We start from the raw sequence: 24,677 nt of genomic DNA on the forward strand, positions 1-24,677 counted from the left end.
GTGGTCTCCCTGCTTCCTTCTTGCCCTACTATACTCTGTTATCCTCGTAGCAGCCAGGGTGATTCTTTTCAAACATCTGTCACATCTCTCCAATCATGTCTCATCACTTACAGGCCCTGTGCAATGTGGCCAAGTGAGCTCCAACCTCACGCCCCACCCCCTTCCATTTCCGCTTCCCCACCACACTGCGGTCACAGCTGCTCCCTGACTGTTCCCCAAGTATGCCAGTGTGCTTCCACCTCGTTCACACAAAGGCACACATCCTTTTAAAGCCTGGTCTTCCTTGCCACTCCCCTTCTGATTCTCATACTATCTTTAGGAAAGCTTGGCTTCCATTTTCTCTTTTCAGTTCCTTGAAGAAAAAATAATACATAGGTGTCTTTTAAAGTCACGTCTGATCGATAATCTGATTAGTGCCAAAGTTCTTGGGCCGTGCACTTGACAGAATTGTCTCCAGGAGGCCAAGCTGTGTTGGAACTGATAAAAGACCTTGTGAGGCTCTAAGCATGAGCAACCAAGGGTGTGTACAGGGTCAGAGAGGGGGCTCAGCTCCTGCCTCTACACTGAGCCCAGCACAAGATTCAGAAGCTTTGGAAACATCCAGAGGTTTTCTGTCTGGCATGGACCTTGGCTGTCCCACGGCTTACAGTGGCAGAGGTGTCCACGTATCTCCGTGAGCAGTGACCCTGGACACGTGGGAATCTGAGTAGGAGTGGTCAAGCAGAGCTAACGCCATGCAGTGTTTGTAAGCTCCCACATGTGACTGCTCAGGAATAACGAGGGGATATTTTAAAGGCGACTCATTTCCAGCAACACAGCCGATAGGCATCCATGCTGTCATAATTTGAGTGCAATAAGGAAATGTGACTTCATTTTCTACTCATAAGCCTGTGAGGGCTGGGACTTGGGATATATACCTGGGGTAGGAAAGCATGAGTTGGGAATCAGAGTTAGATATAAAATGAACCAGGTAAATCAATCTTCAAAGTCATGGAGAGAGTCAAGAAATCTTTAGTAAATGTACGGTACCTCAACATTTTGCAACTACTTTCTCATTTTCCTTTCTAGAAATTAGCTTTTCCCTCAAACAGCAGCATGTTGGAGTTGTTTCAAAAACTATATTCACTTTTTTCCAGTTTTGTTTAATTACTAGGGTTGTATCTTTTTTTTTTTCCATTATAACTGATTGGTATTTCGAAGATATTATTGCTTGAATAGTGTTGTGTGAGTCACTTAAGGAACTTTTAGTTCCTTGTATGCAACGAGGTATTCTTGCAAATTATCCCCTGAAAATTTTTGGAACATCTTTATACATCAGAAACTGGTCAACAGTGAGTTGCTTTATTTATTTATTTTCTTGTGTGCTTTGGCACTGGTATTTACTATGAAGAGAATGATCTTGGTTAGTTTGCTTGCTGTGGCCCAGAAATTTTGGAGAAGAGAAAGTCAGGGAAGGGAGGAGCTCAAAAGGATGGGCTGAAGGGTGACCCTTGTCTGTTTGGGACAACAGCATCAGTCTTCTGCAGGAAAGTGATTGTTGGAGGCCCGCCAGAAGAAAGACCATGAATTCTGACCTGTGGTGTCTGCTGGTTTAAGACCATTTCATGCTCTTTCAGCAATTGGAGAATATCTCTTCCAATCGCTCCAGCCTGCCTCAAACCAAATTGTACCCACTTAATAGAAGAATAGCAAAGTAGCAAAATATGCCTGAGTTTTGTGTGGTTTTTTTTTTGGTGTGTGTGTGTGTGTGTGTGTGTGTGTGTTGGGGTGGAGACAGGCTTGTTCATTTAACTAACATTGTTTGAAAGTCTACGATGGCCAAAGCACTGCTGGAAGAACTACAAATTCAAAAAGGACGTTCTAAGTAACAGTTGAGGTCACTTTCACGCCTAAGATTTTATTATTCTATTTATCCATTCAACAAATATGTATTCGGGTCACTTGACGGAAATTGCAAGAGGACGATGGGCAAAACAGAGGTGGTTAATTACTTCCAAATGTGGGGCTATAGGAGATTATAATGCAGATGGCATCTAAGATGAATCTTAAATGGTGAGTAGAAACGTGAGAAGTAAATTTGTGGGAACAACGGCAATGCAAGAAAAGGGTAGAGTGTAAGGAAAAGCATGACCACAAATTCAGAGACCATCAGGGGGTTGAGTGTCCCTAAAGAGTAAGTGGGGTTTGTGGTGGTTTTAAAACATGGCTACAAATTCTCTGAAGCCCCTGCCACAAAGGGTAGGGTCTAATTCCCCTTCCTTTGAATATGACAAGCTTCTAACTAATAGAATGTATTGGAAGTGACACTGTGTGACTTCCAAAGCCAGGTTAGAAAAGGTGGTACAACTGGCTTTTTCAGGATATGTGCTTTGGAGACCCACGTGTAAGAATCACAGCTACTCTGAAGCCACGAGTCTGGAGAGACCACATGGAGAGGGCACACAGAGAGAGATGCCCCAGGAGCCTCAGCATCGACCTGTGCCAACTTGCCAGTCATGCTTACCCTCTGCCTTCAAGTCTTCTAGCTGAGGTTCCAATTATCATGGAGAGAGATAAGCCTTCCCTACTGAGTCCTGTTCAAATTCCTGACGCCCTAGAATCAGCGAGCATAATGAAAGGTGGTTTTATACCACTATGAGACTGGCTGTGGAGCTGCCAAGGGAAAAAGGCTGGAGCCTGCCAAGGCGATGGGCCGTTGTTGAGGAGCATTCCCTCTTTCCCCTTCAGCCTCATACTCCCCCTCTAGTGCATACCTGCCACCCCCAATCAGCAAAGCCTTCCTGGAGAGCCCCCAGCAAGGGAGAATATAGAGTCTCAGCCTCCTCCTTCTTATGCGTTATGAAGCAGAGCATAGAAGGGTGGGATTGGGGTGAGAGTCGATCATTTAACATCGGGCTGACCCCCTGAGAAGCCTTCCCTGACCCATTCTCCCATCCACCTCCTGTCATCATGTTCAGTCTCCTTCCTGGGCATTATTTTTCCCATAGCACTTAATGCTACCTAAAATCATGGTATGTCTTTGTGAATTATATACCTATGTCTTCCCTCCTAAATCGTAGGTTTCCAGAGGCCTGGGCCCTTGACCACCTTGTATTTCTCGTGCCTAAGACAGGGCTTGACACATGGTAATTGTTCAAAATGAATGTTACATGTTTATTACATATTATTCATGCATATATGTCATATATGTTAGTGCTTCTTGAGAAAACCTCTCCAGTAGTGGCTTATCACCTCTATGGTTCTACCTCCTACTCATCAGCCCCTCCTTCTGTGGTCTCAGAGCCCACTGGGCAGTCCTGACACCCAGGCTCTGCTTTTGTCCTTTTGTTCCTTTATCTGTAGGGATGGGAATAGCTTCCCACTGATTCTACTATCTGCGTTGTAATAGGACTTTTAGCTCTTCCTACTGTGTATAATTTCTTCTCCCTATTGAATTCTCTCTATTGAACTATGTGGAACAGGCTATTGATTTTCTGAATGGATCCTGACTTACTGGTCTAATAGGCAGAGAATGGCAGTGTTCACACTGCAGTGTCAATACTAAGTGGTCTGTTAGGCTCACTCGTTAGCTAAGTACAGTAAATGGCTCCTGTACTACCAACTCGTTGGATTAAAATTTGCTCCTTGGCAGAATTTTAAACTGTCACATGTCACAGACCTTTAAGTTGTTCAGGACCAGTTGAAATTGTGAATATTAAATCAGTACATTAAAAAGAGTATAATAGTAGCTATAGTTCATTAATCCACACAATGTACTTGGCACTCTGCTCATTTCTCTCTCTATTTCTCTCCCTCCCCAGATAGATAGAGAGATAGAGAGATAGAGAGATAGATAGAGAGATAGATATTCTCTTTTACTTCTCCAACAAACCGTGGGGTATTTGTTCTAGTCAAGGTCCTTAGTGGCAAATGATAGACATCTATTTTGAACAGACATACCAGAATAGTCTTGGGTATAGCTCATGGAATTGAGAAGAAGGCTAAAGACCAGGAAAGAACTAGAGGAAGCCAGGCATAGCTGAGACCATGCCACAGGGACGATCCAGGAAGGACACCATGTACTGGACACCACCACCACTGCAGGCTTTCTGATTCATCCCTACCAGCAGGTAGTGGGCAGCATCTAATAGGACATGGGTGGGTCCCATGTCCATGGCCCAGCTGCCGGGGTCTGGGAAGAGAGAATGTCTCCCCCTCCCTTCAGCTTCAATAGTAAAGTATTAACGGGAACATCATATCATCCCCCACTTCGGCTTGTATATTAAATGGTAAGAATGGGATTACCATTTGGGCAGCTGGGCCACTGAAATGACAAATGGTCCCCACAAGATCATTATCCCCATGTTACACCTGTAAAGATTAGGACACATGGGTAATGAGCGGTAGGACTTGGCTATGAGCTCCCCGTCTGTCTGAATCCAAGGAACACCCTCTTTCCACCATATTACTTTTGCTCTTTATATATACAGTTCGTTTGTATCTTAATTGATTTGTTCTTTGAAAACTGTGATCTGCATAAACTCACAAATTAAAAAAAAACTTTTTAAAATTACAAGTATAATCAAGGTAGCCTTCCTTCAAATCAAGAATTCACCTTAAGCATTAAAATTCACTTGTATACGATTATGTTGTCCCCAGCTTTTCAGGATTTGCAGATTGTGCACTTGTAGGGGTACTTGTAACACAAACGATGTCATGGCCGGGAATCCCTCTCAGGGAATTGGCCACAAGTGCTTATTGTTGCTCTTTACTCCAGATTCTCTTGTAGCAGAATTTGCTTCTTCTTTTTTTTTCTCTCTGACTGCTTCTTACATGAGAGAAGCATAAACAGCTCCATATTTTAGGAGAGTTGGCAGCATTTCTTTCTCCTGGCTTTCCAGAAGGTACAGCCACCCCAGTATCTGGTGTAAACACCGTTTCAGAGTAATGGAATGTGATTATAAATACTTTGGGCACTTAGTAGATAATAGTGCTGTATGCTTGTTGACATGTTGTTATGGATATTAGATAATTATGCCAATAGGTAATACCGTGCATGTGACTGTGTGTGTGTGTGTGTGTGTGTGTGTGTGTGTGTGTGTGTATAGAAGCCGTGAAGTAAGCTCTGGTTTCTATTCTTGTCCTGCCAATTCACCGAGTCACCGAATATCCCTTTGGTCACTCATAAACCTTCAGTGCCCTAATGAACTGTGTGTGGGGGGAAAATAATGCTTTCCTCCCACCTTCTCAATTCTTCTAGCTGGGCTGATAATCAAATTTACAGAGACAGATTAATAGGAGAAAATAAAAATTTTAATACATGCACATGGGAAATTCACATAAGCATGAAAATTCCAAAGACAATGAGGTAACACTGGGCGTATATGACACTTTGGACAAAGAAGAAAAGGTGGGGGGATGGAGTATTAGATTTCAGAAGTGAGAATGGGCTATTGGCAGATCGTTGAGGAGACGTGGAATACACTGTGTCTGCAGGCAAATTCTTGCCTGGAAACTAGGAGGAAACAGTGGGACACATGGGACATTAATTAACAGGCCCCTGCCTGAAGCCCTCTTATTTACCATTCTTAATTCACGTTACACTAAGGCGGCATGATAAGATTTCCTTCCTGAAGCAGGTTTTTGTCTTGGATAGGAAAGGGGGAGTGTCAAAGGTTCTTTCTGAGTCTTTCATTTCTTAATAAACAGCTTAAAATCAATATCCCAAAAAGGCAGCTTCAGGGTGGCAAAACTTTGGTTCCTTCAGTGCCTTCCACTAGAACCCTCAGGAATTCAGCTAAAAACTACTGTGCAGGCATCTCATGTTCGGGGTTCTCAATTCCTCATCCTCAAAAGGTATTATAATTATTTAAGTCTCTGGGAAACAATGCCTGTCTGGTTTATCATCAAGGAAACCCTTAGAAGTCACAGGTTGGGGCAAAACATGTTTTCAAAATGAAAGTAAACACCATGCACTTTGACTATCCGAGAATTGGGCTTGAAGGGAATTACTTAAAAAGTAAAGATTGGTATTCCCCCTCCAGCATAAGTAATTTTGACATACCATAAAATTTTTAATTATCTTTTTAAAATAGTAAGGGCCTTTTGCAAATCTATCCCTTTTTATAATTTATATGAAAAGCTCCATTTGATATCATGACTTTTAAAAATATGAATAAGAGAAGGGAAAATTATTTATTGTGCAGTGTTAGTAGCCCACCACCACTATGGTATAGTTAGGAGGACATACAATGAATGATAAGAGCGGTATCACTGTATCGCAGTGTGAAATTACATTAGTGACATTCTCACTGTAAAAGAAATAAACCACTTGTATGTGTATAGAACAAATCAGAAACCTCTCCCAACTTGCCTCCTAAACAGTTTGGAGGGTAAATTTTTACTCCATTTTTATGCATTCCATATATATGCATATATGTACCCTCAAGTGCAAATTCTCTCTCAAGTATAAATGGTATCACTACATAATTGCTGTTCTATAACTCACGTTTTTATGTTGAACATGCTATCTGAAGATTCATGTTGCTTAATCTTTTGTTTTTTCTTTGTCTTCTAAGTTTTGCCTCTTATCTTAGAAGTTCTACCCACCCAACACTGATTATTCCAATTAATTTTAAAAGTGAAGGTCTAAACATACAACCATGGTTGAACCCACTATGGAGGCATTTAGAAAAGGGTTGGCCCAGAGGTGGGGAAAACAGCATGACTTGTGTTGGTCAGGCTCTGAGCCATCACCTCTCTGGCTTCTCCTAGGTGCTCCTTTGAGCGTCACCTTTCCTTGGCCCCTCCCACTTCCTGCCCAGCGTTGTCTTCACTGCTGAGCCTCACTCTTTTTTTTGCGTTCCAGGGGACAACAGTGGTTTCCAAGTAAGTGTGTGAGTGTGTGTGTTGGGGGGCGGAGGGGGGCATGGAGGGTGAAGGGAGGGCACTAAGAATGCTTTTGCTTTTAGTGTGTGAGGTGTCAGGGTCTGGGGCTGTGTCCTGGGTATGAGGGCACAAGCCATTGGAATGGGAAATAACTTCCAATTTTATACTAATTCAGTTCAATGAAGTCAGGGGGAAAACTGGTGTTTTGGTGCTTTGGAAACTTGATCAAGCATCAACATTTTCATTAACTGTCAAAACTGGTCAATGATCTAAATCTGCCTTATATTCAAGACCAAAAAAAAAAAAAAAAAAGACAAAATCTGCCTAGAAAGTCTGGTTAAATTTGGAACATTCAGTGACCAATTATGTAGTTTGTGTATTAGCCAAATAATTTTTTTTTTACTTCTACTCTCTATTGCCTTTTCCCTCCTTGCGGAAATTTAATCCTTCCTAGCACCTTAAGATGGACAGGGGACAGAGAAAGAGATGGGATTCCATTTAATCAATTTTTCTGCTTACGGTGTAATCCTATCTTACATGAGGGGGTAGGTTCTAATGGGAGAACATAAGGTCAAAAGCATGTGCAATCAAAATTATCCTTGAAAGTTCCTTCCATGGGACACAAGACCTGGGATATACTCAGTTTTTTGATGTTTTTTTGTTTGTTTGTTTGTTTTTGCCTACAGCATTGAAACAGATATAGCATGTTTCTTCAACTAAGCACTAGATAACATTGCTTTGCATATGGGGACAGATAAAGGAAAATAGGTACCTTTAAACAGTAGACTCATAATCTGTGTGATGAAATCAGGACCAGCTACATAATTTCTGAAATCCGGTGCAAATTCTTAAAAAAGTATTAAGAATTTCAAAGTGGCAGCAGTCGAGCATTCAACCAAGTGCGGGGCTCTTCCAAGTATATGGTTTTGTGCAACTACGCAGGTCGTGGGTCCATGAAGCCAGTCCTGGGTAAGAAGCTTGGAACATGATGAGAAGCTTGGACACTTAGATCAATTTAGGAAGAGAAGCCTCACAACTCTCATAGAGAGAATAGGGGACAAAATCACTGCCAATGTTTAAATTATTCTCTTTGCTCTCCGCACCCTGTCCCGTCGGAGTAGTATAGTTGAATTTCCATTATGCTAGATCAGCATAAGTTACTACTCCACTATACCAGATAAATGGTTGAGGAATTGCAAATCCATATTAAAATCACAGTTTGGGATTTTCTGATTTTTTTTCAAAGATTCATTATGATTTAAAACTCAGATGTGTAAAAAGAAAGTTTGTATTTATAGTTCTCTACTGAGCAAAATTTTTTATCTGCCTTTAGTTATTTGCCATAAGCAATAGATCAAAGTTCGCTATTGTGTAAATTTATAAGGGCAAAACAAACTGCATTACCTTGAGTTCTCAAAGCAGTTCAATAAAAAAGGTTAGAAAAATTAGGTGTGATGATATGTTTTCTTCAAATAAAAAGCTAAGTATTTTACTTACTAAAGGGGTTGCCGCTTCAGACATTTTTTTCCAGAAGGTCATGAACCTAATCTGAGCAAGGAGGATTTTATTCTATGACTGCCTGGGCTCTGTGAGCAGGAATTTGATACAAGGCTCATTTTTTAATGGAACTGCCTAATATTTTACAGCACTATATTTTTTCAAAGTGCTTTTATATCCAAGCCAGGCTGAGGGCATTTGGTCAGGTAATTGATCAAAAGGTTTCCAGATAGCAAGTTATTTAATGTCTAACTAACAGAAGATTGTGTTTCTAGGATATTTTCTCTCCCTGGCTTGGGTCTCTGATATTACCCCACTTCTTTCACCTCAAGGTTCTCAACCCAGCCCATGCTGAAACTTGACTCACCTGCTTTGACAAAAATTGCTTCCTTGTGGCTTTGAGGGTTACATATTTGAGCTTTAAAATAAATGCCATGCTTGGGGTTAAGCAGCTGGTCACCCAGGTAGACTCGACAATTCCCTTGCATGTCCCTTGACTCATGCTCGCCTGCTCCAAGTTATGTAATAGAGCAAAACAATACTTAATAAGCGCCTACAAAGCTCACAATGGAAGCAAAGCTGCAATGTGTCACTGTCACAGTGTCCAGAAGCCCAAGGGATATTTTTGGTTAATCTTTCTATTGTGGAGATTTTAGGGTGTTCACAGCAGTTTTTGTGTGGTGGTTTTTAATAGGCAAGAATTGAAATTGGAGGCATCTGTCATGTCACTGCTGATTCCAACAAACTGTATAAACAAGAGCATGAAAACATCTGGGTGGCAACAGCATTTTTTCTTTAATCTCTTGATTTGTATAGAGTTGTATATTTTTGGAGAAGGGATGAGAGAGTGGCATAAGGAGACACAAATACAAATTTATACAGACCACCAGCTATGTTTGTTCAGAGTGGTTTGCCAAATAGTTTCCATGGCTAACACTAATTGAGTGCTTGCTGTGTACAGCTCTAAGCATTTCACGTGTTTTATTCCATCTAAGATAACTGGTTTTCTACCTTCCTTTAAAATGCCTGTCTAGAACCAATTCTGCCTCCACAATCCGGACATGATTTCAGCACAAAATAGAAATACTTCAGTCTATACAAAATTCATTTACATTACTGCATGAAACTATCTCCGAAATACCAATTTACATCTGGCAGAAGATAGTCTTTCATGTGAGATCCGGGTAAGGGTGTCTCTGTACACCCTGCAGCACGCCCACAACAAGAGCTGAGCAGTAGGGCTGACCGCACAGAGCCCATCCTGGCACTGCTTATTTACATTAACCAGTGTCGAAACTTCTCCCGGACACAGTTAGGTGCTGCCAAGAACCCTGGAGGAAGTAAGACGCTTTATCTTTTGCATGCACACATAGTTTACGTGTTCAGAGAGCCTGGGTGGGTGTGACTCCGAGGAGTTAATCGTCTGGTTCAGCCATATGCAAATCTGGACCGGTGTTTATGTGGAGGTGCCGACACAAACGTCGGTGACACTGTTGGTTGCCGAGGTGCGTGGGAACGCATTTGCCAAGCTGTCGGTTGGTTTGTCTCTGTGTGTGTGGACGGTGTGATGGTGAGCACCCAATTTGGATCTCCCCGTCTAGATGAGGTGTCAGGTAGCAAAAGTCCCACCCGCGCCGCGGCCGCGGAGCTGGCAGCAATGCCTAGGCCGGATCCGTCTAGGGCTTCAAAGAGCGTTTCCGCGGGTGGCTTCGCGCCGACCCCGCGCCCCGGCTCCGCCCCCGCGCCCCCCGCTCCGCCCCGCCCCCCAGCCCCCTACAGGCCCCGCCTCCAACGCCAGGGCTCCGGGCGGCACGGATGCCCCAGTTCCGTAAACACTTCTCTCCCCGCCCCTAGCAGTCCCAGGACCGCACCACTCCCAGCCTGAGGGGGGGCCTTTCCCTCTCGCATCCAAAAGACCTTCAATCCAAGCTCTCCTCGGCCTTTTTCATCGGAACATGAGGAAACGTATCCTGTCACAGGTCAAATCTGTCAGAGCTCTGCTAGCGGAGCTTGCAGTGCCCTAGATTCCCCTCTCCTCCGTGCTGTCTTCCCCCCACTCGCCAGTTACGTGATGATCACGCCGTGGCTGCCTCCTTAGAGTCCCTCCCGGCCCTTTAAATACCGCGTGGGGTTACGGGGAAGCTGGGGGTGGTTGGACTGGTGAGTTGTGGAGGTCCTTGTGCCGCGCTGGGTGAGGGGACACCCAGAGACCCCTGACCTGGGCTCATTCAGTCGCCGTTCTCCTCCGCTTGTCTCCGCGCCGGGCCCGGTGCGTATCCATCCCCCGGGAGGGGGTCGCTGGCTGAGGTGATGGGCCCGGGTCGGTGGACGGGGCCACGTCGCTTCTTGGCAGTCGGAGGGGTTCCCCCGCCTCACCTCGGAACTCCTCCTGGGACGCGGGGCCGGGGGCGATAAAGCTCTGTTTGGCTCCCCTCACCCCCTTGTTTGACCTCGAACCGCCGTCATGCGTGGGAGCAGGGCGCGGGCGCCGAGTAATCCCGGTGGGTGTCGGGGTGGCCGCGGGCTTCGGGCCCCGGAGGCGGCGGGGTCGCGGCCGCTGGGCCGCTGTTTACATCCCGCTGGGCCCGTGCCAGCGACCGCTTTGCTAGCGGCTTCCCATCCTCCGGGCTCCGGGAGGGGGCACCCGCTCGCCCGCGACCCCCGGCCCGACGGGGGTGGGCGAAGCCAGCTGTGGTGAGGGCCGGGCAGGGCCCGAAGCGTGTGTTTGGGGTTTGTTGCCGGGGTTTCCCTGGCACTCGGCTCGACCTCCGCCGTCCCCTCCCCCAAGGGTTTGTTTTGACAGGAAACGTGCTGCTGGAGGGGGAGAGGCTGCGGGAGGACGTGGGCCGGGGGGTGGGGGGGTGGGGTGGCCGGTGCCAACTCCGTCAGTGAGAGTAAAGGCGCGGGAAGGGCCAGTCAGGCCCCGGGTCCAACCCCTGGCCTCTCAGGGACGGCGGGCGCTTCCCAAAGCTGCTCCTTTGGGTGGCACCACGGGTTTCCAGCGGTGATTTGAGGTGGCACGTGGACGAACGTGGTTCTGTGTTTTCGTTAGTGTGAGGGGAACCTGTTCCATGACACGAGCGATTTCACAAGGACACAAAGTTTCCTTTCAAAGTAAATGTATTTGAATGCAAAGACCTGGTGAAGGTAAAGAGAACAGGCCAGGATGGCAATGCGGAAACAGGCGTGAAGAGTGGCACTCAAATGACTGACGTGCGGGACATACTGTAGATGGTTGTCCCGTTACTTGAACCTTGAAGAAATTAGACAAATTGTCCTTTTCTCTAGTGGGCCCATCAGTCCCCGAGATCCCCGTGGTCTCGTGATCTCCAGCCCAGTCAGAGACCTTGCTCTTTGCTACCTGCCAACCCGTGGTTCCCGCTTTAGGAAGCTCCCTGCCTGCCTTTTCCTCTTGCCTCCAGGGATGTCATACATCACCTGGCAGCCCAGGGAGGTGGCCAGTCTTGCAGGGGCCCCGGGCTGAAGAGGTCTAGTCGTGTGTGGAAGCAGCGTCAATGCCATTTGCGAGGGGCTGCGCCCTCCAGAGGGGAAAGCGTAGGTACTAAAATAGACCAGCCAGGGGTGGGAGGAGAAGTGTTTTCAAGTGTGAAAAGTGCCTCGAAATCCTCCTCCCTGATGTTGTCGTGTTACGTGTTGTGTGCACATCTGCTTTTTTAGACAATGACGGGCTTGTTGGCTTTTATTTAGCTCTTTGTTGGCTCTCATTTGATGAAGACCAGTATTCTCTAACGGAATGGATCAGGCACCCATCTCTCTGCTCTGCGGTGTTTGCTTCGCTGCAGATAAATAACTTTTTAGTGCTGCTGTTTGGAACTGGTTCTGAAGCAGCATTTTGCAGAAGATGTAGGTTTTCCGCACCATCTGCGATTTTCCTGCAGAGCCCTGTCTCGCTCTGACTCCTTGCCCTTGACTACACCTATGTGACTGCTTGTCCTGGCACCTGACCGTAATCGGGTCTTCAAAGATGGTACCCACGAGGTGTTTTTCTGAAATTTCTTTTTTCCATGATGGAACCTTAACTGGATGGGTTCCATTCCTCAAGGCACTGCTGGATCATCGGAACAATTTACCTCAAAATCTGTTTGACTTACACTAATTGTATGTGGTTAACCCTTTTGATATTTGGGTTTTAACGGGGGATTTTGCAGTGCTTAAAGAATGGCTCCCGGAGAGGGTGTTTTCAGTCTCGCCAGTGGGGTGGTTGAGCGTTATTTTGCACAATAGAGTCTTTCAGTGACGCCCTTCACAGTATAGCACTTGAGCAACCCCCCCCCCCCCCCCCCGGGGGGCCAGGTCAGCTTGCTAACACGTGTGCAGATGTTCACGTGGTGATGAGTAGGTCAGTTTGTGGGAGTGGGCGTGGAAAGAATGAGCAGCACACCAAATATTCTCCAGCCATGTTAGAGTTGTCGAAAGCATGGGCTTGAGGGAGCCACTACTTGGCTTTTGAGTTGGGCCTCTGCTACTGCTGGGAATCCTTGGGCAAGTAATTAACTTCTCTGTAAAATGGGGATGATAGTGATTCCTTAGCTAGCAAGGTTATAATCCAAAGAGATAAAACATTTAAAGCACTTACGGTGGTGGCTCTCAATGTTGTTATTCGCTGTCAGTGGGCATTAAGTGGGTGGAAAGACCCATGTAAAGGTTTCTTTAAGCTCTGGAACTGGCAGTCTTTGCTAGTTTGAATCATTGGTGCCTTAGAAATGTGTTGAGGTGGGTGCTGGGAATCAGTGGAGACAGGGCTCCTTCCTGCAAGCAGCTTAAAATTTAGTGGGGAGACGAGGATGCAGAAACAACTGTATTGCTTCAAATGACTGCATAATGAGAGCATGAGTAATGTGAGTGAGGCAGAAGAGAAGGACAACCCAAGTTGTCTTATGAATAGGAGTGTGGCTTAATTTGTTCATCAGTGATACTCCCTGAGCTCTAGCCCGAGGAAGCGTTCTGAGCTCCAGATGGCTGATTTAGATGGTGTGAGTAGGGATTTCATGTCAGGTGACTTTGAAGTTGCAACGTTTAATTTCCAATCTGAATGGCAAGAAGGAGCCACTCATGTGATCATGGAGAAGAACATTCCAGGAGGAGAGAATAACAGGTACAAGTGCTCCCAAGTAGGAAGTGAGACATGTCTGAGAAACCCAAAGAGACCGTTGTGTCTGGAGCAGGAAGGGTTTGGGGGAGAGAGGTATAGGATGAGGTGGGCAGAGGCCAGACAGAGGGACTATAAACCGCCACTGGGAGACTTCTGAAGGAAAGGGAAACCACCTGGAGAAGAACTCTTAAAAGGGATGATTTCTTTTTCCTTCTCAGAAGGACTCTGGTCTATTTCCTGTTTTATTCTCTGGGCATTGTTCAAGAAGGACATTGGGACAAGTTTGACTGTCTAGAAGAACGTTTGTAATGGAGTGGTATCTGAGCTGTCAGAGTGGTGGGAACAATCGAAATCTAAACACTGCAGACTGGGCTGTTCTGAATTGGACTTGAAGTTTTAGTTCCGTACTTCTTTTCTTCTCTTTTAACCTTTTGCTCAGAAATAATTTCAAACTTACAGAACAGGTTGCAAGAACAGTACAAACAATTCCCTGTTGTCTACCTTTTACTCATATTCACCTGTTAACATTTTGTTCCACATGCTTTATTGTTTTCTTTCTCTCTTGTATGAATCATTTGAGAGAAAGTTGCCACATATGATGGCCATTTATTCCTACAGGCATAATCATAGTACATGTATCAATTTCAGTACATTTAATACTGTAATGCAGAAGTAGGTTTCCAGTATTGTAACATTGTTCTCCATTGACCTAATAATGTCTGTTAGAGCATTTTCCCCCCACCAGTACAGGACTCAGTCTAGTATCATCTATTGCACTCAGTTGTCAAGCCTCTCTTCATCTGGAACATATCCTCCCTAGCCTCTCTTTGTTTTTATGACTTTGACATTTTTGGAGTTCCTGACTTCTTTCAGGAAAACTAAAACAATAGTTGACAGTCTGTCAAGCACTTACTAGGAGTTTAAGTACTTGACATAGACTGTTTCAGTTAATCTTCACAATAGTTCAATAAGGTAGATGCTGTTATTATCTCCATTTTAAAATGGTAGGTTCTCTGCCTCCAGTCAGTAAATATCAAGAATCAGGATCAAGAACCCAGTCTACCTGGTTCCAGAGCCAGTGTTCTTACTGCTTCAGTGACATGTGCATTGTCACTTGGTGGATCTTTGCAATCCTGAACCTGTGCAGGACCATTTGCAGAGAATAGTTTGCTGTAAAAAGGAAGTGGAGTCAGTAGTCTGGACATAGACTGAGGAATCAACTAGCAAATTAAAAACCTATCTCCCCTCCATCTGTGGTGGGATACAGGATTAGCCCCTTACACTGCCATTCATTCATCCATTTATTTATTCGACAATAAATATTTAAGTGTCTGCTGTATCGTAGTCATTGCTTTTGGAAGTCACGATATAATATTGCATTTATTATTACATATGGAACACTGCAATGAAAAATGTGATTATTTTCTTAGAATAGTGACCCACGGTAGTGTTGGAGGCTTTGCTTGGCGTTATTTTCTGTCTTCACCTTTGACTTTTCCTTTGGCCAGTGAGTAAATCCTCCAGGTAGGATGAGATGTGGTGTTCCTAAAAAGTTGTGTGGTTTGCTTGTGAATTGCAGTGGTGAAGGTTAAGTAGATCTAAATCTGTCGCTATGAGAAGCATTATCGTTCATAAAGAATCAGGCTGGTTTCATTATCACTGTTCTAAAAGAGAATCCAAAATAGTTTTAAAAGCAATCTAATTATTCTCATTGTCTTTTGAGTCAAGTAGCTATGTCCCCAGATGACTTACATGGAAACCCGAGACCAAGAAAAGTAAGAACAGATGTGAAGGAACTTGCAGAAGACCATTTACACCAAGATAGGCCATTTGTTTTTGGCTTTTGTATTTCACACAAGTGCAAGAGTTCTGTCTTAGGTTAATCCCCAGCCTTGTTTATCTGTAGGGAAATATGCTTTTATCATCACGGGATAAAACTATTCTTCCCTTTAGAATTTTTAATGCCTGAAATGATGATAACAGAAGCAAATAATACTAATAATAGCAAACATCTGTATCCTGTTTACTCTGTGTCAGACACTGTTCCAAGTACTGTACATACATTGACTAAATGAAATCTCACACCAGTCCTCCAAGTTAGGTATTATTAGTATGCCTATATGAGGAAATAGGCAATTTCCTAATAAAGCAAAAATGGGCATTTTTGGCTTCAAAGAAAAGTTTCTGCGTGGATGCACTAAAGCCCAGTGTGCTGTGGGGCTTCTGCCAACTAAACGAGTTTCTAAACATGTTGACGCTTTTAGATTTTCTATTTTAGCCCCTGGGCCAGAAACTCGACCTTCAGTGAATTGTTGGAAGAAAGTACAGTTGCATGTTATTAACCATGTCTGCCACGAGCACAGGTAATTTCTCAGAACTTCCAGTGATGCCTCAGGGAACTCTGGGTTTATAGCATTTTAGCAATTCCTAGCCGAAAGGGACCTTATAACTGGCCCAACTCGCTCAGAAAAATGGGGTGAAGAGAGCAGATGTGATGTATACAAAGTCACACAGCAAATTTAATGACTGACCCAGGCCTCAGACCCCGGACTTCTAATTTCTAACATAGATCTTTTATTTTTCAAATCTTTGTACTTTGCTGCTTTATTAAACAATCTAAAAACCTAGGAAGTGTGTTGTTCAGCAGTAGAAGAAAAATGAAATGGACAGTTCATAAGTTCTAATGGATGAATTTATGGTGAAATAAATCCAATGGATTCACGTATGAATTAACCTAGTTCATCAATTCCAATGGATGAAAGCTTTTACTCACCTTTACTTGGAAAAACAGCCAGAGAGAAGAGGGATTAAGAGCATACATAGCACAGTTGTTAAAACGGAATGACTGAAAAAGATAATGGAGTGGAAACAAAGTTTAAGATATTCAAATACAAGTGTGATAAGGAGCAGGGGCTATTGAGTCCTAAACCTGGGAAGGGAGGTTTAAGGGGTAGGTTTCTCTGCTCCGCATGACCTTTGGAAGTACCAGGACTGTAAATGTGTAGTGATATCAGTTTGCAAATGTTCTGGTTGAAGCTCTACCAAGTGGGATTCAATGATTCCGATTCAGCTGACAGAGAATGAATACTTGTTACAAACTTGATACTGGCAGTAGACGAGACACAGTCCCTGCCTTATTAAGGAGAGTTGGAAGTAGCCACGGGAGGAAAATCACTGTACGAGGGACTAAACACAGGAAATGTGCTGCAGATGGACAAAGAAGCGTGCCCTTAGCTTTGGCCAGAGGGTAGAGGGAAGGCTTCCTGGAGAAGGTGGCATTTTCATGAAGTGCCATCAGTAAGAAGTAAAATGTTGGCAAAGAGAAAGCTGGAGGGAAGGGCAAGCACTCTATTTAGGAGCTGGGGTTTGGTGGAAGTGAAAGGATTAGAGCAGCCCTTTTTCTTTAGTTCTCTAACCTCCACCTCTCACCCCCACCCCAGCAGATGGGAGTTAAAGCTCAAGCAGAATCTAGTTTGCTTGGGGTAAAGGAGGTTATGTCACCACTGAGGAGGCAAGAGTTCAGGGGCTTATTTTATAGCCTGTGTTCGGGGTGGTTGGCCTTGGAACTCTAGGAGAAGGTGAATATCTCTACCTGGTAGCTTCCTGACAGCTACACCCAACTCCTTGCCCTTCAGTCTGCAGAGGCAGCCTCCAAGTTAGTGGTTTTCTGTTTGTGAAAGTGGTGGGCCAAGCTAGGGTACGTTTCTATGAGTGGCAGGACTGAAGAAGGTTGTTTAGGTGAGGCCAGGTGCAAATACCCTTGGGTTTTAAAAGTCCCTTTAATAAGTCCCTTTGAGGCCCATCCTTGTCTCTACCACCCAAGGGATAAAAAGTGGCACTCTTCCTCTCAACAACGGCTGGATTTACCCCTTAGTCCCAATCGTGCCTGCCTCTCCTTTCTCATGCTTTCTTGGCAATGCCTTGTTTTGCCTTTTCTTGTCTTCTGGCATCTGGCAAACACAGTTTTATGTACTGAGATTGAGAGGCATGGGGGTCAGGCCCTGTCTGTTTTGTTCACTGTTTTCCCAGTTCTTGGTACACAGTAGGCACTCAATGAATGTGAAAGGAATCATGGAAGAAACTGCAGGTATTTTCCGGCATACTATGCATAGTTGTGGTTTCACATTCTGGCAACGTTAAACGCTCTGTGTACCTCATTGCATGGGCTGGTTCAGGTTTAAAGAGACTCAGTGAACCCTTACTATCGTCACTGTTCATTCAGGATTTGAGATGCCTTTTCTCCTCATGCCCAGGTTTCCCCTCAGTGTCAGCTAACACCACACTCATATCAAGGCCAGCTTCCTCACGGGCCTGGCTGCGGCTCCTGAGCTAGGGCCTGGGCATCTTGAGTCCACAGGATTTCCTTTCTGTTGGGTGACGGGGCCCAAAGGCCCTGACCTGGGAGGCAATCTGAGGTCCCGGAAACGACAGTGAATGTCGAGTCCAGGGACTGGTTTTACGGAGTACTAAATCCCCTCCTCTCTCGGAATCTGTCTGTCTCCCCCCTACAACCTGTAGAATCAGGATCTTTTGTGTCTGTTTGTTCACTGGGTGGCAGTGGGTACTTTGTAAATTGTCCAATACAAACCAAAGATCAGGCCTTACTCTTCATGTCATGGCAGCTTACGGGAAAATGGAGAAGAACCTACAGACTTGGCAGCCAGAGATTTTAATTAGCCTTGTCCTTTCCCCAAGAGGCTCACAGACAACTAACAAGGCTGATTTCAAAAATATTTTCATTAAAACAAAGACAGAGGAACAATAGTAATGGCTAACATTTGAGTGCTGTGCTAAGCACTTTCATAAGATTAATCCTGTTTCATCTTCAAGCAACCCTATGAGATGGTGGTCTTTCAGTCCAGTTTTACTTGTGAGGTAGGTCGTTCAGTGACTTCTCAAGGTCACAAGACGAAAGGCTGAATGAGTTTCTAATCTAGGCAGTCTGAGCACAGAGCCCCACACTCTGCCTCTTACCCTCCCGTGTTTTAGCAGCCCAGGCGGACGAGCGTGTGTTCTGTGCATTGTGTTTCTTTAGGACCCGTTCATTATTGCTGAGCGTGTGTATTCTCCCTGAGTATGTCCTGAGTAAGCTCAGACCTATGGCTGTGGACTCCCTCTTTTGGAAGGCAGTCTTGAAGGCCTAGCGGTAGCCTGCCTGGCCAGGGTGTTGTGGGAAGCACGAGGTAACCTGGGAGTCTTTCCGGTGCTGTGATACGTGCAGCGCGGCTGTCCACGCTGGAAGAAGGATTGGCACCACCGCTGGAAGTACCACAGAATGTTGACGCAGGGTCTGTTTGTCTGTGCAGGTGCTATCTCTTTACCCACACTCCAGGGACACAAAATGCCCTTCCATGGCGAGAAGCAGTGTGTGGGCGAGGACCAGCCCAGCGATTCAGACTCCTCCAGGTTCTCCGAAAGCATGGCTTCACTCAGTGACTATGAGTGCTCCAGGCAGAGTTTTACAAGTGACTCCTCCAGCAAATCCAGCTCTCCTGCTTGTAAGCTGACAGGGGAGCAGAGGCTGGGGACAGTGGGGATGGTGCTAGACATGGGTTTTGGATTTTAAAACTCAGACATGACTGAGATCAGAGTACAGACTTCCTCTCCTTTCTAGATGGACCGGAATAGCACTGCAGCTATCTTGTACAGGCTCTCAGGAATGCATAGCCACCAAAGTTTACATCCTGGTCGTTTTCATTTTCATCACTGCGTCTGAACTGCTTTGGTTTCACTGTCAACCCCACCGGTCCTCTCTCTCTAGTAGTGGAAGGCCAGTCCTTCTTGAGCCACATAAATTCAGTTGGTCTTTTCTGATCATTTCTGATTTACACGAAAGGAAACTTGCCCCAATTCAAGGGTCAGGCAGGAAGTGAAATAAACTAAAGGGTTTCCTGCCAATTTCAAGAAATGTTGTGCAAATCACCCCAGAAAAGTGCCCATAAGGGGAATTACAACACTAGGGGCATGAGAAAGAGTTAAAAGAGTGGCCCCAGTGAAGGGAAACCATCTTTTCTTCCTTCTTTTTGTGTGTGGAAGCTAGAGATGGGTAAAGCAGTTGTTTGTCTCTTTTTTTTTTTTTAAGCTTTTAATTGGCATTTTGTATGGAAACTATAACAAACTGACAAAGCAAATGCAGAAAAAAGCAACTAATGTTTAATGTGATCCGATGCTCACTTCAGAAGTTTGTTCATTTGTATTTACGTTAAATTTTTAAAACTTGGACAGTTGTTATAGAGAAAAGAAAATGTTGCCTATAACATCACCCAAAGATGACAGATGGCGGCACTCTGTCATCTCTTCATTCTTCGCATAGACATATGTGCGTATATGTGGACTCTTTTCACTTAGTATTATAACTAAAACATTTACTCATGATAATGTATTTTTAAAACATTGTTTTTATGACTGCTTACTACTTCATCAAGTGAATACACCATACATTTATGTAACCACTGATTTATCATTGCACTTTGTTTCCATTTTTCGCTGTTACAAATAGAGCGTTATGAGCGTCTTACTACACAAAGCCTTTGCAGGGCTTCTTTAGATATAATTTGATTCTTGGACCAAAGGGTGCAGACATTTTTAAGGAGATTCTTAATGGGACAGAGAATGAGCAAAAGAATTTACTAGCAGCCTCCCAGCTTTCTGTTGCTTTTTCTTACTGTTTATGCTGTATATGGGGTTGATGCCTCTAAAAGGGTACCTAGGAATCCTGAAGAAGGGTTTTACTAATTCTGTGTATTCCCTTTTCCGCCTCCTCCTCTTCCTCTTCCTCCTTTTCTTTTCAAAATTAATTTAGGTAGCAAAGAATTACTAGTCAGTACTGTTGTCTGAGGAATGATTTTTAATTAAGCTAAGAGTTCCAACAGTGATTTCAAAAGGACATGACTTATTAGAATACTTTTTTAGAATAATCGTTAGAAAAAAGTAGAATAATTTTTTATTTACTACTTCCTACTGAGAAGTAGATTATGCCACTGATTTTATTTTAGTTACCCATATTGATTGAGTTCTTACTATGTTCTTCTTTACCTAAATTACCTTATGTAATCACCTCAGGACAGCCCTATGTGGAGGTCAGTGAGGCCTCAGTTAAGTTAAATGATGAGTAGCAAACTTGGAACCAAACCTAAGCATTATGCTATAGTGCCTACACCTTTAGAAATCATGGTTTTAAAAGGTCAGTTATTTCATAGTGAGTCTGCTTAAATAAATGAGAGTTATGAATTGCAGAAAAAGTCTTATCAATTTCCTGTATATGACATGTTAATAAATGCAAATGTAATAGGCACTAAAAAATTGAGGTGATTTACCGTATTTTGCCGTGTATAATGTGCACTTTTTTAGCCTAAGTTTGTGAGGGAAAAATAAGGATGCGTATTATACATGGGTGGTATTAATTCTGTATCTATATAAATATTTTTAATTCTTTTATTTATGATTATAAGTTAAAAGTGTAACTCTAGAAATCAATAACGATATCCATATGCAAAATAATACCCTGGAATACAATAATCAGTTTTGTTGAACTTACGATGAACTTGGCCTTCTATGATATGTAAATATCACAAATTTGTTACCGGTTCATAAAATTTCTTGTACTTTGTATCTGTTCTCATGTTTTATAATTATTTGTTACATAAAATTTTTGTACCATAATATGTTAAAAGTAAATGCTAAAATTCCTTTATAATACACAAACAAGATGTAAACAAATAAAAATTTGAATTAAAAAATTAAAACAAAAAGTCTTTTTTCCCCTGAAAGTTTGGGCCAAAAACCTGGGTGTGCATTATACATGGAAGCGCATTATACACAGCAAAATATGGTAATTAAAAAATTATAGCCTATGTTAATAAGATTAACTCAAAAACATTTGAAAATGTATTATCAATACAGTAACTGATGTTATCAAAGGAGTTCTTAAATGTTTGAAGTCTTCACTATTAAGCAGGGGAGCCTACCTATTTTAAAATATATTCTTTTTATTTGTAAAACCCTGAAAAAAAATGTTGGAATAACTTACACTCTTTCTGCATGAGGAAGCTTCATTGGATGACAGCTTCTCTTCCGCATTAACGGGTTTTTGTTTTTCTTTCAGCAACAAGCCCTCCCAGGGTTGTATCATTTGATGAAGTGATGGCTGCAGCAAGGAACTTTGCAGACATGACTCTTGCTCATGAAATTGCTATAAATGAGAACTTTCTATTGAAACAAGATGCCCTCCCTGAGAACAGGTAACCTAGAAGTGTTTGTGGTGCATAAACTGTGCTGCAGATTGTGTGTGTGTGTGTGTGTGTGTGTGTACATGTATGTACACACGCAAATATTCACACTGATTCCTGGAAGTTCTATAATAGCCACTGGGAGTAAATATGATTTGATTCTCTAACAAGGTCTTATACGTGTTTTTAAAACCATTCCTCTAGGGTACACATTACCTGTAATCTTTAGAACTCAGCGTATATGCCTTGTCCTGAGGGAAGCTTTTCCTGACATTTCTCAGCCCGCTAGACTACATTGCATCTTGCTAAAGACTCCCGTAGCCCCCTCTGCCTCCCTTTTGTTAAGATGTCTTATAAATTTATGTTCAATCTTTGTGTTTCCCATTTGACCAAAAGCACCATTAATGGAGGAACTACGACTATATCGTTTGCTCTTTCCTTATTGCCTAGCAGAGTAGCTGACATAATACATGCTCAAGAAATATTTGCAGATTGACTTACTAAAAACTGATATTATTCAGATTGTGAAAGATAAACAAATGCAGCTGAGTTGCCAAAGTGCTAAGAATAGGTGATCCAGAAGCCTCTGGAGGGAGGAATCACAGCTGCATCGGCAGCCCTGATTCACCTCGGGGTGCCGGGCGACCTCTGGTTATAGCCCCACTCTTAGATCCTACCTCACTCTCGCTGGCTTCAGTGGCTGGGACAAAGAGGGAAAAGGCTTGTGACCATTATTCCAGATAAGTCATCTTTAGAGGCAAAGTTGGCTCCTGGTGGATGGCACTGACTCTTCAATCTTACAGTGCCGTTTATAAATCTGGAGCATTCTCTCTGTCAGTTAAGATAACACGTAATGCTTGATTCCATCAGAACCTTTGCATTTGTTTTAAAGCAGGAAAATAGTAAACATCAAAAATTTTTTACATTTAAATGTGGATCATAGTCCTTCTGCTCCTGGGAAGGTTGCTCATAATAATCCTTAATATTTTCTGAGATGACTGGCCAAAGTCGGCATGTCTGGTGGGTTGTCTCTGATGACTGCACTTCACCAGGGTCCTTTATACCAGCTCTACTGCTAGTCCAGGCCCTAGGCCAGGCCGCCATCCCCTCTGACCTGGACTCTTTCGGTCCTAACTCATGGCTCCCTCTCCATTCTTAGTTCTCCCACAGTCACACGGTTGCCATAGAGATCTTTCTAAAGGGTAAATCAGATTACGTCATTTCTTTGCTTAAAACCCTTCCGTGGTTTTCTAGTGCACTTAGAATAAAAATATAAGCTCCTTAGTGTGGCCTGTGAGGCCCTTCTTCCCCAGCCTGTCTCTTACTCCTTTCCTTCCTACTTGTGCTGCTTCAGCCACACTGGCTTCCTTGCTCGTCTCGGGGACATCAGCTTGATCCCGTCCCAGGGACATGGTCCCTTCTTTCGTCTTCTTTTCCCCCTAGATTTTCACTGGCTGCTTTCTTTTCCCCATTCAAGTCTCAGTTCCAAGGTCACTAGCTTAGAGAAGCTTTCTTCAGCCACTCAGCAAAATTGTTACCCTCTCCATCACTATCTACTACGTTGTCTGACTGTCTTCCTCGTAGCTCTGAAATTGTCTTATTCATTTTTAATATGATGATTTTTGTCTTTCTGTCCCTGCTAATATATAAGCTTTCTGAGAGCAGAGACTTTCTTTTCACTATAAAATCCCCCGTGCCTAAAACAGTGTCTTCCACATATTGAATGTTGAATAAACATTTATTGACTAAGAAAAATGGCTGTTTGAAGTTAAAATTAGAGTGTTTTATGAAGCACGGCAAAAGATAATTGGGGGGTATTTGTACCTGAAATTCAAAAGTTGCAAATACAGGCCGCGGTGAAGGTACTTTAGGATCAGACAGACCCTGGGGTTTGAATCCTGACTCTGCTGAGGCCGTATCTGAGCCTCACGTTCCCCAAGGATGGGACGGGGACTGCAATACTCACTACAAATGCGTGCAAATGGCATGCAAGTGCCTTGCACGTAAGTGCTTTGATTTAGGTTCGTGCAAAAGTAATTACAGTTTAAAAGGTTAAAATGATTGCAAAAACCACAATTACTTTTGCACCAACCTAATACTATGGAAAATAGGAGTCCTCTTCCCTTGATTTTTTTAAAACATTACCTTTGTTTAAAATGAAATAAGTGTTGATTTTTCAGCTGACTCTCCACAATGGCCAAGTTGTTACGTTTTAAAATATGGATGATTCATATTTTACCAAATATTTTCTATGGGGAAAAAACTTGGTAAATTAAGTCCGATTTCTGATAGGAATGCTTATAAGTGATTTAATTGATCTCATCTCCCTACCCCATCCCCAGAAAAAGACCTGAAAAGTATCTTTCAGCCTTTAGGAAAACTTAAATTTAAACTCAGATGTCCCAAGGGAGCTATAAAGTTGTTTTAGCTCATTGCTGTTGGGTCCATTTAAGCCAAGTACGTCAGGCTTGTAAAGTCAAGAGCGAAAGTCCATCCCAGCAGTGTTGGCCTTTGTAATTTAATTGTTCTGTAGTTCAAGAGCGTCTCAAACATTGGAAATGGCATTTATGTTGCATAAGTTTTAACATTTAAAGTTACTGAGTACACTATAGTATTTGCATTTACAGAAATGATGTTAACGTGCTCTTCAGAAAGCTGATTTTCATTTCTCATAGCATTATTGTATATTTAGCTATTTGTACTTTAAAAAGAAAAATTAGGAGATATGCCTGACTATCAAATTATTCATTCACTCACTGTGCATTTATTGAACACGTCGCATGTGCCAGGTGCTGTGCTAGGTGCAATGGCAGGTACCTAGTAGAAGTTGTGGCCTCTACCTGGGAAAGGTATAGCCTTTGTGGGGGATAGAGACTGAGAAGTAATTCCGGTGCAGGGAAATATGTGCTTTTCTCAAAGCTGTTGCAAAGTGGCATCTGAGTTCCGTAGGGATGTGTGTTTTAGTGTGTACC

General features: G+C 43.4%; 1 protein-coding gene across 3 annotated transcripts in view; it reads left to right on the forward strand.

Annotated features, from left to right (window-relative positions):
- Positions 1–10,324: 10,324 nt before the first annotated feature.
- The window catches only part of TCP11L2 (t-complex 11 like 2), a 35,377-nt gene continuing 21,024 nt past the window's right edge, over positions 10,325–24,677 (forward strand). The window contains exons 1-3 of one of the 3 annotated variants that reach the window (XM_074326251.1): positions 10,325–10,343; positions 18,784–18,975; positions 21,582–21,717. In XM_074326251.1, the coding sequence (XP_074182352.1) occupies positions 18,819–18,975; positions 21,582–21,717 (293 nt within the window). In that variant the 5' untranslated portion in view covers positions 10,325–10,343; positions 18,784–18,818. Of the gene's footprint in view, positions 10,344–10,496; positions 10,634–18,783; positions 18,976–21,581; positions 21,718–24,677 lie in introns of those variants that run through there. The other 2 variants (XM_019728449.2, XM_074326252.1) reach the window with 2 other exon arrangements.

Source organism: Rhinolophus sinicus, linkage group LG02 (genome assembly GCF_036562045.2).
Source record: "Rhinolophus sinicus isolate RSC01 linkage group LG02, ASM3656204v1, whole genome shotgun sequence".
Lineage (NCBI taxonomy): Eukaryota > Metazoa > Chordata > Mammalia > Chiroptera > Rhinolophidae > Rhinolophus > Rhinolophus sinicus.